Source organism: Abramis brama, assembly GCF_963993115.1.
Source record: "Abramis brama genome assembly, chromosome: 25".
NCBI lineage: Eukaryota > Metazoa > Chordata > Actinopteri > Cypriniformes > Leuciscidae > Abramis > Abramis brama.
In genome coordinates this window covers 24,848,262-24,861,542 of record NC_139987.1, presented here as the reverse complement: position 1 = coordinate 24,861,542, position 13,281 = coordinate 24,848,262, and the positions used below count along the sequence as shown (strand labels likewise).

General features: G+C 36.5%; 2 protein-coding genes across 3 annotated transcripts in view; one reads left to right on the top strand and one right to left on the bottom strand.

Moving 5' to 3' along the window:
* Window positions 1–330, bottom strand: part of apc (APC regulator of WNT signaling pathway) — a 37,249-nt gene extending 36,919 nt beyond the window's left edge. For both annotated transcript variants that reach the window (XM_084104478.1, XM_084104477.1), the window contains exon 1: window positions 112–330. The gene's annotated coding sequence lies outside the window, so the exon portion shown is untranslated. The remainder of the gene's footprint in view (window positions 1–111) is intronic.
* Window positions 331–1,287: 957 nt separating this feature from the next.
* The window catches only part of epb41l4a (erythrocyte membrane protein band 4.1 like 4A), a 51,290-nt gene continuing 39,296 nt past the window's right edge, over window positions 1,288–13,281 (top strand). The window contains exon 1 of the mRNA XM_084104539.1: window positions 1,288–1,764. Coding sequence (XP_083960665.1) covers window positions 1,666–1,764 — 99 coding nt within the window. The 5' untranslated portion in view covers window positions 1,288–1,665. The remainder of the gene's footprint in view (window positions 1,765–13,281) is intronic.

Below are 13,281 nucleotides of genomic sequence, written 5' to 3'. Positions count from 1 at the left end.
TTATAAACTTGACCAACGCCTTATTAATATATATTTCTGTACAGTATTGTGTATCAGAGCTTACTGTCTTTATATAAATATTAACGTTACTGAAGCTAGTTAAAGTCTTACCTGCACAAACATTCGCCTCTTCCAGTAAATAACTCGAGTTTATCGCCCAGGTCGGAATAGATCCCGTGAATTCATATTGTTGGAGCCCTGTAAACGGATATTTCTCTGTTCGCTGATTATATCATTTGTTTGTTTGAAACTTTTTCTTCTTTTGTGTGAGTGATTTTCTGCTCAGCAGCTCCAGTCCCCGCGACGCTTCGCCATATTGTTAGTGGAGTCAGACTTTGAGCATGCGCAGTGAGATGTGTGCTCACAACGACACCATGCGGCAGGGTAAAGAATTGCTTTAATCTCTTCAATGATTTGTAGACATGTAGATGATAATAATAATAATATATTATATTATAATAATATTGAATAATGAATAATAATTGAATCATTGTAATATATTATATTATATTTTAATATAATAATATTGAATAATTAATAATAATTGAATCATTGTAGTAAATTAATTTGCATTACTGTCCTAAAATATAATGCAAAAGATATGTAACAAAAATACAGACAAATTTTCGAAATCTTGCACTGCCTGAAAGAGCCTGATACGTTACAACAGTCGAAATAATTGCAGTTACTTTGATATTTTCGTGGAAATGCAATGGAATATTTTTATTCTAAATTAGTAAATCTAAAATTTAAATATATTTAATTACTTTTTATTATTACTCCTTATAATTGAATTATTAATTATAATAAACAATGTTTTATTTTATTTGCATTGTATTTATTAATTACAACATTATTTGAGGAACTGTAAATTAAATAATGTTACATATTAAATAATGTAAAATTGTTTTATATTATATTTAAAATGTTTTAAATCTAACAATGTTATTACATATATTATATATATTTTAATAATATGATATAAAATATTTTTCCATTATTTAATATGTAACATTATTTAATTATTAAAGTATTTGATTATAATATAATAATTATTAATTACAATAATCATACTTTATATAGGACTATATTAAGAAAGAAAGAAAGAAAGAAAGAAAGAAAGAAAGAAAGAAAGAAAGAAAGAAAGAAAGAAAGAAAGAAAGAAAGAAAGAAAGAAAGTCACTAACAGAATAACGAGATGAGAGGATGCGCTGAGTTTCCAACAGGTGGCAGGACAGTCTTGCTCACACAGCGTGTGTGTGTGTGTGTGTGTGTGGGAGGAGTCACACACATGAACAGCCGCTCGGGCTGCTTGGCAACACACAGCATGAATCCCAGTGAAACCCGTTCGGTGAATCAGGAGATTTTGATGGGACACTTTGATCAGTCCAGCCCGACAGCTCCAGCTAAAGTCTTCTACAGGCCCGAGGCCTGGCGAAAGCTTCGGGATTCACTTTCAGGACCGCGATGAGCCTTTACACATAACAGTTTATTCATCATATGAGTTCAGATGGGACATTTGGATGGTGCACTCATGAAGAATGAAGAGGATAAGATGTAACAAAGGAGGACACGAGCTGACATCTCCTCCTGATGGATTGTAACATTCCGACAGAAGAGAGCGTTCTGTAGGCTGTTCGGCTGGGATCTCCTGTCTACTTCAAGATGAGTTGTTTCTGTTCAGTCCAAGAGGAGTTTTACTGTGAGGTTCTGCTGCTGGATGAGTCCAAGCTGATTTTAACCACTCAACAGCAGGGAATAAAGGTAGGAGATGCTTTCATAAGGACTTATTTCTATATGCTCAAAAGATGACCTACACTGATCCAGAGAGCCACTACACTCTGTTTTCCTTTATTCCAATACAAACATAAAATAACTACACTCTTAAAAATAAAGGTTCTTTATTGGCATTGATGATTCCATTAAGAACCTTACGTTCCAAAAGGTTCTTGATAGTGGAACAAGGTTCTTTAGATAATGCAAATGTTCTTTTCACTAAGAAAACATTTTTATTTTAAGAACTGTTCACTGAAAGGTTATTTGTGGAACCAAAAATGGTTCCTCTATGGCATCACTGTGGAAAAAAAGAAACCTTTTGTAAACTTTATTTTTAAGAGTGAGGTATATATTTGCAGTGCAGTAGCCTAATATAATGGAAATTATATTATAATATGATTATCGCATTCATAAATGGTGGTTAAATAATAGTAGTAGATCCAAAGCAACAGTTTCTGTTTCCATATTTAATACTGGTGTGGTCCACACCCAGAACACATGAGCTCAGCACAACAGTTAACCAGATTACAGTAACCAGATGATCTGGTCAAACACAACGAGAACAGCCTAATTATATTGCTGCCTCATGCTTTTGTAAAATGTTAAATACATACATGTTGATATGCAGTACTATATATATATATATATATATATATATATATATATATATATATATATATATATATATATATATATATATTGAATATTATTAAATACTGTACATCTCTTAGACAATATAGATCGTATTTCACTTTATTTGCATCGCAATGCATAATGATAGAAGTGTGGTTATGTTGTGCAGTCAGTTTAATAAGTTAGCCTCATTTTTCTCTGACATATTTCAACCAGAGTGTTAGTTAATACAGGACAAATGGGTTGAATTTGTATATTAGCCCATACTGCTCTTTAATCGTTCACATGCAGCATGTTTGACTCTGAACAGAGTGACATATCATATTGCCGTTTGCTCTAAATTGTTAATGGACAGCAGAGCAGGAGGATCTTTAGCAAGTCTTTAATGGACAGTAGCCTACGTGAGGAAAAATGAGCAGTATTTGAGTTTGAACATCATCTGCACAACACATTTTTGTAGCTTTTACCTGATATCGACAGAGAGGAGGGGTCAGAATGCTTTTAATCAGAGGTTTTATTAGTTTGTTGCACATTGCCAGGCATGTAGGTCATGGTCATTACAAACCACAGGAACAGAGTCTGAGATAAAAGTTGATGAAAGTGTCCAGCTGCCTCCGTCCATTAAGACATTAAAGACAGGGTTTTATAAAAACTTTCTGTTATACTGGTTGAAACTCTCTTCACATCCTGATAGCAATCGATCATAGATTTCGTCTAAATATTAAAACATGTACATATATCTTCTGTGGAAGTCACAGGACCAAAAAAATATTCGTCCAATCATTACATTCGGTCCGAATGCAATGATACGCTGTCCTGCCTGCCTGTCAACACCACACGTCATCACACGTCATCAGCGCGTTCTGTAAGGCTATCCTTGCAGTTGTAGACAGACGTCAGTCTCAGAGCGCCACAAACAAACTGCAGCCGCCTTTTACAGTTCCTCCTGAACCAAAACAACAAGCTTATGCTGCATTCACGCCATATCATAACCGCAATTACGAGATGGCAACCTGTCACGTCCTCATACTCGGATTTCTATGTCAACACTATCAACGCCGAAATGAATCTGCAGCAGTCAGGTGGTACAAGGGCTCTGTAAGTTGTTTACGTTCATTATTATTGTAATGTTGTGCTTTGAGACATGAGGTAATTCAACGCCGTATCTCGTCTCGTAACGCTTTGCAGACGCTGCTGTATGCTTTGCATTCATGGTTGCATCCTAAATCGCATATACCTACTATCCAGTAGGTGAAAAACAGTGTGTGAGAAAAGAAGTAGGCCTATGTCCAACTTCACAGTACTCTGTGTACACAGTGCCAATGGACACTTTACTATCCCATGAGGCTACGGGAGAGGATTTGTGAATTGCAATGAAGCGACGTAACTGATACTGGTAGGTCACATGATAATGACAACATGGCGAATGTAGTACGTCCAGATTACATTCATACTACACACACTCATACTATATGGAACATACTTTTTTAGCGGCCGTGAAGTAATTACTCATTCAAAATAAGTACCTACTCAAGAGATTATGAGATTTCAGACGCAGCCTATGTGTTTTGAAGGAGGCGTGGCTTTGGAGACGCTCTGAAGGGAGGATGGGATCTTATGCTTATGTGCAAAACTTAATCCCATAAATAAAGCTAGGGTGTTGCTATGTGGGTCTAGGTGTTTTTCAGTGTGTGTCTGTGGGATTTTTCCACCTGTTCTTTGGTCCAGCATCTGATCAGTTAGTAAAGTAGAAGCACAAACACTGCAGAACGACACACACGCTGAACTTTAATACTTATTGTTAGAGGTCTGATGCACTTACACTAAATATGAGCAATAAAAATTGTCTTTTTGCATTTAAGTGTTTTATTTGTTAGGAAGTGCTTACAAAGCCATACATTTTGCTTATGTGCACAGATGCTTACACACACAAATCTTGGAGCGATTCACACACGCTCACGACACAAAGGCCTCATTGAGTTGACCCAGACGGCGGTGTGTGTATTTGTGCGTGAGGAACAGAACAGCTCACATGTTTCCATCATTGCAAAACAAAGACAGCAGCTCAGAAGCCAGTGCTTCTGTCGAGGTGACGCTCTCCTGACATTTGGAAATGTCTGACAAAGAGAAACGTTTATTTAGGGTCTCACCGGTGCGAGATTTAGACCGTCTTCCTCCATTGAGTTTCCTGTGAGAGAATAGCTGTGCTTTCTAAACAATAAGGTCCTTTGGCACTTTTCAACACAAAAAGATTAATAAAAGCTGTTATTGTGTTCATTGTGAAGTTCAAGGGTTCAGTATGAAGCTTCAGGGCATCAAAATAGTCTCATGATGGTTCATGGTTCAGTGGTGATATCACATATTCGAGGGAAGCTCTGAGTCACATTTCACTCTAAAATGAAAATAAGAAAATAAGAAATTGATCATTTTAATGACAATTAAACATTTAAACCACCAAATTCTCCTTATTGTAGTATTAAAAACAAACAGTAATATAAATACAGTGATATATGTCATTTTAGTATTTGTTGTGCTGCCTTTAATTTATATTTTAAATAAAAAATAATGAAAAACAGTATTTTTATACTCAAAAAAATACTAACTAATACTAAAACTGATGTAAAAAAAATGCATGTGATGACAAAAAAAGCAATTACAAAAGATATAAAATATAATTTTATTTACATTTGAATAAATGTGTGTGTGTATAAAATGCCTTTAAAAATGACTAAGATAATGGCCTTTTCCAAGTAATTTTCATATTTTCAGAAAGATTCTGACATCTTAATGGTGGTTTGATATATACTGTACTATGGGATCATACTATGTCTGATTAGCATATTCATATGGCACATAAATTACTGCATTCAAGGTATTTCAAAGAATGCCATGGTGTTACCAACATGTTAGTGTGCAAAAGCCTGGTAATACCATTGTACTCTTTTGTATTGGCGACAGACAGAGAAAATGAAAGGCAGGATAAATTTGTATTAAGCATTACCCCGTGTGTGTCGCTGGTTCCAGTACGCTCGTCCTCCAGTCACACCCACCCCATCAGCGCGGGTGGAGGGGGTTGCGTGGCGTTTGGGAGTGTGCCGGCCTTTCCAGACAAAGGCAGAGAAACCCTTGTGATAAGATGAGCAGATTTCCTCTGGCTGGATTTGAGTTGGACTAATGCGAGCTTTGGATCAAATCCCTCATCGTTGCGTTTAATGGGATTCCTAAATGGGCTTGTGTCTCAGCGTTATCCTAACTGAGTGTGTTTTATTGTACTTATTCACCTACTGCAAACACACTTCACAGCTCATGTTAATAATGATGATAAGGCTAACCAGCGAATTATACAGTCCAGAAGAGGACAGAGTGAAAATATTGAATGTGTTTTTTTTTTTATGCAGTCTGACCTTTTAAGCCCATTATCTGGTGCTCATCTCGTAGTGACAATATGCCATGAGAGACAGAACTAAACCACAGACTAGAGAGCGTCATGCATTTGCAGCTCATATGGAGTGTGTTTTTGTGCATCAGCTTTTCCCCATGGTAAATTCAGTCACTGACAAATTTCATAAATTGGAAAATCAAGTCTCTTCTGCTCACTAAGTCTGAAAATACAGTAATATTGAACATTTTATTACAATTGTTTTCTATGTGAATACATTTTAAAATGTAATTTATTCAAAGCTGAATTTTCAGCATCATTACTCCAGTCTTCAGAGTCACATGACCCTTCAGAAATCATTCTAATATGATGATTTGCTGATCAAGAAACATTTCTAATTATATGGAAACGGCACAAAAAAACAATCTGGATTTTTTGATGAATGGAAAGTTTAAAAGAACAGCATTTATTTGAAATAGAAATGTTTTGTAACATTAAATGCCTTTTCTCTCACTTTTCATGCATCCTTGCTGAATAAAATTATTAATTTCTTTCAGAAAATTCTTACTGACCCCAAACTTTTGAATATTTAGCTTTTGGGTCATTCCCCCAAGCAACCAAATTTTCGGAAACATGCCCAACAATTTTTTTTGATTTTGCTATTTTTTTTTTTTTTCTGAAGAAAGACAAACATTAATAGTGATGAAAGCCAAAATATTAAATTCCATGGATGAATATTTACTGCGATTTGGAGCCAGATTACAGGTGGGTGAAAATGACATTAGAAAGATGGCAGCATCATTATTTTATTTTTACACAGAGATCGGTTGGTCTCTTAGTTAAAACAATTTACTTTAGCAATCTTTGTTGCATTATATACCAACAGTAACAGTTCAAAAATGGAAAAAAATAACTTTTCGTGTTTTCCCCCCAAAGTTTGCATGACTGTTACTCAGGAAGTACTGAAGATATCTAAATCATTTTAGATTTTGGTTCTTAACAAACCTTTCTTTTGGTATCTTCAATTTAGAGGCCTTATATGGTTCAATCCCAGAGATATGGAGATCTTAATGTGGCTCCATGAGTAGATTGTTAAATTGTACACATTTTAGTAGTCAAAAAATGTGTAAGCTGTATGCAAAGTCACCCACATTTGGTTTTCAACCATTGAAAATGGGTTAGGTTCAACAATTTGCACATAAAGCCATGTTGTCCTATTTCCTGGAATAAACCCCCTATATGGACCATAACTTTGGGGAAAAAAGTGCTTCTCCCCATTTTTGAAGGATTGCTAAAGCCCAGAATTTACTATTTTTCTACATGTGTAAAAAAAAAATTATATTGTATACCCCACCCCTTGGCTTTCAGTTTTAGGTGAAAACTGTCATTTTGACCACCCTCTACACAATAGTGGATTACTCAGTATATATTTATCAATAGCATTTATTTTTAATACTTTCATGACTATATATGTTTGTAGCAAAAATTAAGGAAACTCCAAGGCACTCTCTTTAGAAATATTAAAAAGCTTTTATTGTTATGGCTTGGTCATCTTTAAACCTTTAAAACACTCCGACGCGTTTTGGCATACAAGCCTTCGTCAGGGAGTCAACAGTTTTCAAACAGGAAGTGTCTTTCGTCTCTATATATGTTTGTGTTTCTTCAGAATTTTTTTTATCACAATAAAAGATTTGAGCCAGGAACCTCTGGTTGTTGAGTTGCAACGGAATGACCCATGAGAAATCGATGTTGTCATTTAGATATTAGTGTGTGCGTGCGTGTGTGTGTTTGTGTGATGTAGTGGTTAGGTTTATGGGTGTTTCGGAGACAGGCACAGACAGACTCCAAACCTGAACTCTGAAACCCCTGACAGCCCTGAGATGTTTTATTGGCGCTGCCAACGTCACATTCAAGAAAGGAATTCACACAGAATATTCTCTGCAGCCATCCATCTAAAAAATGACATGGCAATTAAAAAATATATATATATGATAGTGGTGGCTAATATTAGGATATCATGAATACCTTGATTACTAATATCAAGAATACCATGCAATCACACAAACCCATGGAATTACTTATGATAGTTTTTCCTTAGTGAATTCAAGTGGGCTGGAGACAAACATTACATTCTATCCATTACGACCCATGAGCCTGTCAAACCACATTCCTCTGAGAAATCTCATTTCACAGTCATTAAAAACAATTTGTATCAGGGTGTTTGTTTGAAACACACCTATTCACATAGGGGCTGCTCAAACAAACAGATCAATGTTTTGCAAGAGTCACAGTGTTTCACTCATAAGGAAGTAAAACTACTAATGTATTACTGATAGTCAGAATCTGTGCATGCAAAGCCCCACATAAACCGAATTGGATTGTCTGTAATTCACAATTTACATTCATGCATTTGATAGATTGCTTGTATTCAAAGCAACTTGCATTGCATTCAAGCTATACATTGGATCAGTGCATGCATAACTTGGGAATCGAACCCATGACCTTTGGCTAGTGCAATGCTCTACTGTTTGAGCAACAGGAATGCAATTCTGTTCTGCCTCTCTGTGTTTGTTTGTTAGATATTTTTGGTGAATTTGATTTTGTTTTCAGGCACCAGTAAGAGTGTAGGACTCTTAATTCTGCCTTTTCAACATTTAAATCCAATTAATTTCTAAAGAATTCCGCAGATTTTGTCCCAAATTGGTGCAGAAATGCGAAAACCATCTGGGGATTGGGTGTCAGCAGTGTTTGTGTGTCAGCTGAGGGTAGAGGATTTAACAGGCATTTGAAGGAGCGAGAAAAGAAATGGGAATAATCTCTGCTTTCTTTAGTCACAATGAGGGTCGTAATCTCTCCTGTCAAACGCAGAATCAACACTGATCAGTACAGACACATTCCTTCAGCGTGAACATACGCCGTGATTCACTGCAGAAATGCCCTTAAATGAACCAGCGTCAGTCATCAGAATGCTAATTATTTAGTTGATTGAGCTGATTGAGGTGCTCATCAAAGTTACATCAATGCTCCGTTTGAGATGAGCTTTTAATTATAGATGGCAGTCAAAAATAATACTGTTGGTTTGTCGTTCTTTTATGCTTTATTTAAACGTCTTTGATAAGAGTCATTCCAGATCAACTGCTTAGCTGTGGTTTATTCTGAGCAGTGAATCGTGCCACGCTGAATAATATCTGCATCAGTCTTTAGTTTGGTAATGGCCCTGGTAAGTTTCTTCCAATGTCGAATGCGAGCGTTCAACAAAGGCTTTCAGAAATGCTCATCCGTCATCCCTCATCAACAGTGCCGCGTGTATTTCGACAAGCCTCGTGCATATGAATTATTACTGATGCTGGAGTCTAAATTTAAATCCGTCTGCCGTGTAAAAACTTTCCCAAAGCGCAGAGCTCCACAGAGATGTGGTTTCTGGGCTTTAGTTCCCAGAGAAACCTTGAATATTCTATTTCCTGATATGTAGACTAGAAGACTAGAATCATAAACTCAAATCCAATAGTTGGGAAATTTCTTGTATTTCTCCTGTATTTCATTTATAAAGAACTAAGGTTACATTCAGACTAGGGATGCAACGATATGAAAATTTTGGCCGAGACCGTTACCGATATTTCTTTATATCTGAAAGCCGATAGCCGATATATTGGCAGATAAATCTAAAACCAAATTTTTATATAATTTTTGAGAGTCTGATTACAAAAACAAAAGTCCCACCATTTGAAGCCATGTCCCAAGCACACAATTATAATGTTCTCATTACAATGTTATGTAGCCTATCTGACAGACTTGCGCTACACATGTTGGACTTAACTGTATTTTCCTTTTATGAAGTGATTCAAATCATATTTCAAGCAATTCAAAACCATGGTGAACAAGTGCGCATCTGAAGTGTCTTAGCTGAAGGAAATAATACATTATTTATCAGCTTTATTGGCCAAAAAACTTCAGACTGCAGGTAAATGTGGCCCAAATCCATATGGGATCTGTTTTTGTCAGTGTGAATAGTACAAACCACATGGAATCTGATCTTTTCAATCCCAATTTGGGCCACTTCCATATGTGGTCCATAATCCGATAGCGATATCCAATGCAATGCGACCTTAAGGGCCGTACACACCAGGACGAATATCGGCGCGCGTTATTCGCCAGCGTTTTTCAACGCTTTTTTTGTGTTCACACCCAAGCGATTTTCGCTGACGATGAGCCGAGTGAACATGTAAATTCATTCCCTGACATTAGATGGCGCTTAATGTAAAACAGAAATACGTTTGTGGGAAAAAGTTACAAGCCTATGTACATGAAAGACAATTAAGTGAAATGAAACTCACCATCAAGGCCCATTTGCTCTGCAATACCACTCCATAACAGTTCTCTTTTATCAAGATTTTTGTAGTCGCTGTCGCGTTTGTCATATAGTTCTTTATGTTCCGACACCAACGAGACCAGCAGCTCTACATTCATCTTGCCTTGCATCTTCCTCGTCTTATTTCTTCCCGGCAGTGTAGACGCTACTTGACGTATATCTTTTTCACCGTAAAAAATGACGCTTTTACGCGTGGCGTTTTTCGCGTCAGTGTGCACACTCACATTGGCACCCTTTGTTTAGTCACGAGGCATTAAACGGAGATGAATATCGCGCGCGAAATTCGTCCCGGTGTGAACAGGCCTTTAGTCTGAACAGTAAAAACGGGATTCATGCAACTTTTACGTCACTCTAAGAGCAACATTTATCAAAATTCTGCACTCAAGGGAGTCACTTCAAAGATTTTACATACCCAAAGTTATCAAGAACGTCGCGAATGGTGTCAGTGCAAAGACAGTGATGTGTCAGAACTTACTACTATAAACTTGCTACTACTTACTTACTATGTGTTAGAAATATACAAGCAAAACATGTGGGCCCGTATCATAAATGTTATAGTTATAGTTATCGTTCTTCTTGGTGTGATCGAACTTAACGGTGTGAGCATTTAATAATGTTTGAGTTCATGTTCTGACATAGGATTGCAAACCTTTTTGTGGCGAGGAGACACATTGACACATTTGCTCTCCTGTGAGTTTCGTCCAAGTAAACTGTGTTGGCTTTATTTATTCACGGTTCATGTTTGAGTCGCATTTAGCCTTGCTTCATCTTTCAGCGTTGGTTGATGTGTTTGGTTTGGAGTGTTATCAGTTGTGCGAGTTCCTCTGCCTTTGATTGCAAAAGCTGGTATGTACTGTGTGTTTCCTCTAGTCATTGTGGGAGTTTGCAGAACATACACTTGCTTTCCATGTGATTAGATTTATTTTTCTTCTTGAGTTCATGGTTTTTGGACATGATTGCATTGAAATACCATGTACCGTGGCAATTATTGCACAGCTCTCTAATAAATTTATCCTTGACAGTACTATAGTATTCTTGTAGTACCATGTACATATACATTTGTTAATCAACCTAGTGTATATATAAAAGTACCATTATATGACCTTCTATACCATGTTACGTCCTTTAGAGGATCCTGCTTTTTTAACCCTACTTATTGTTTGCATTCACAGAAGAATGTTAACCGCTTGTAAAATTGCTGGTTAACAATACAGCATTTCCCGTGTGACTCAAGACCGTGCTTGTCAAAGAAGCGCCTCAGTGCCGGTGTTGTGTTGAAAGTGCAGGCGCTGTAAACCATGTGTCGCATCTTTGTCTTTATTTTTGAGTAACTATGGAAACTACGAGGGTCTGTGACTAGGGGGGGGGGGTCACAGACATCTGGAGCGTTTCCAGCAAAAACCAGAAGAGAAGTGGCTTTTCTGTTGTGTTAAATCATTGAAACACACTCACGTCCCAACTGAGACCAGATAGCCTGGCTATTATGAGTTTTCTAGACCATTGTATCTGTTGTGACTTCTCAAAGCAGAGCTTTCAGTGTCTGTTTAAGTGAATCTCTATTAAATTAAATTAAATATATAACAAAATAGTCTTTTAAGAATTTTTTCCCCAAAAAAATTGGTCATTTTCATCATCCTGGATCATTTTCAGGAATTTAATACTGGTTTTTGTATTAAATTAATCATAAATTAAAAGAAGTACAACAAATATTACCGTGATATAGTAATACTTTCACAGTTAAACAAACCCTTTCACAATTTGGGCTTAATGTTATGAAAAAGGATACATTTTCTTTATGCAAATTATAATTTCTTTCTTTATCTTGAGTTTGAAGAGAAAGATTATTTTTCAAAGAATTTTGGTCCTAACATGTTTAATTGTCATGAAAAAAAGGCTTAATTTTCTTTATGCAAATTATAATTTCTATCTTTATCTTGAGTTTGAAGAGAAAGATTTTTTTTTCTCAAAGTATTTTCTCATGATTCCTTTTCAAAGAAGATTCTTACTATTAAATTCTTAAATAATTTTGGACTTAATGTGTTTAATTGTCATGAAAAAGGGATCATTTTATGCACAATATAATTTCTTCTTTCTTTCTCTTGAGTTTGAGGTAAAATGTGACCTGGACGTGCTCCTGACAGGTTTAGTCAGATTCACCCATTTAGGCTCTCTCTGGTCTCTGGAGGAGTGAGGGAACATCTGCTGATGGGATATCAGCACCACACACACACACACACACACACACACACACACTGCCACACCCGTACAGCCGGCAGCAGCAGATGGTCAGGTCTCGTTAATGTAGTGACCCCGTTGCTATGGGGACAGCAGGGCATGTCAGAGGGAGTTAATTGTTTCAAAGAATGTCTTAAATGACCAAACCTTCAGAATGTCCCACGCTGCCATTAGAAGGACACATACGAGGATGGGTCTGACCAAACCTGTCAAGAACATGTCCGGGTCATATTTCACCCCTAAATCACATGAAAGACAGAAAAAAGAAGCCTGTTTTAGGACCATTACCATTTTTTTTTTTTTTTTTCAAACACATTTGATTCATTGATGCAATGTTATATATTAGTGTAATTGCATTGCAACCAATTAAATGGCTGGATGTCCTTTTTTACTTAATTAAACAAAACTGGATGATGGGAGGGTATTTGAAAAAGTGCATGAGCACAGTGTGTTTTTTGTAGGTGGACTTGAGTCGGATTGTGTTAATTAGTTAATCTTCTTTGTGCGCTTTTGGACATAATACCACAATCAGGCTTTGATTTGATAAGCTTGTGTTATCAGACGCACGCCTACGCTTCACTTTCTGCTTTCAGTAAACAAGTCTTTACAATCTCAGTCTCGCACTCCATGAGTTCATCTGTCTTCTTGACAGTGTGAAATTGATGCAAAAGGACGTGTACCACCACAGATAAGAACGTAAATGTGTACCTTGAAATGCAATGTAAGTCGCTTTGGATAAAAGCTTCTGCCAAATGCATAAATGTAAATGTAAGATCTATCTATATTTATTAGATCTATGCTTGTGCTCTTTTTATTTACTTCCCAGTCTGCAATTATTAACAATGGCTATGTTCACTAAGATTGCCATTCTACCACATTAATCTTACTA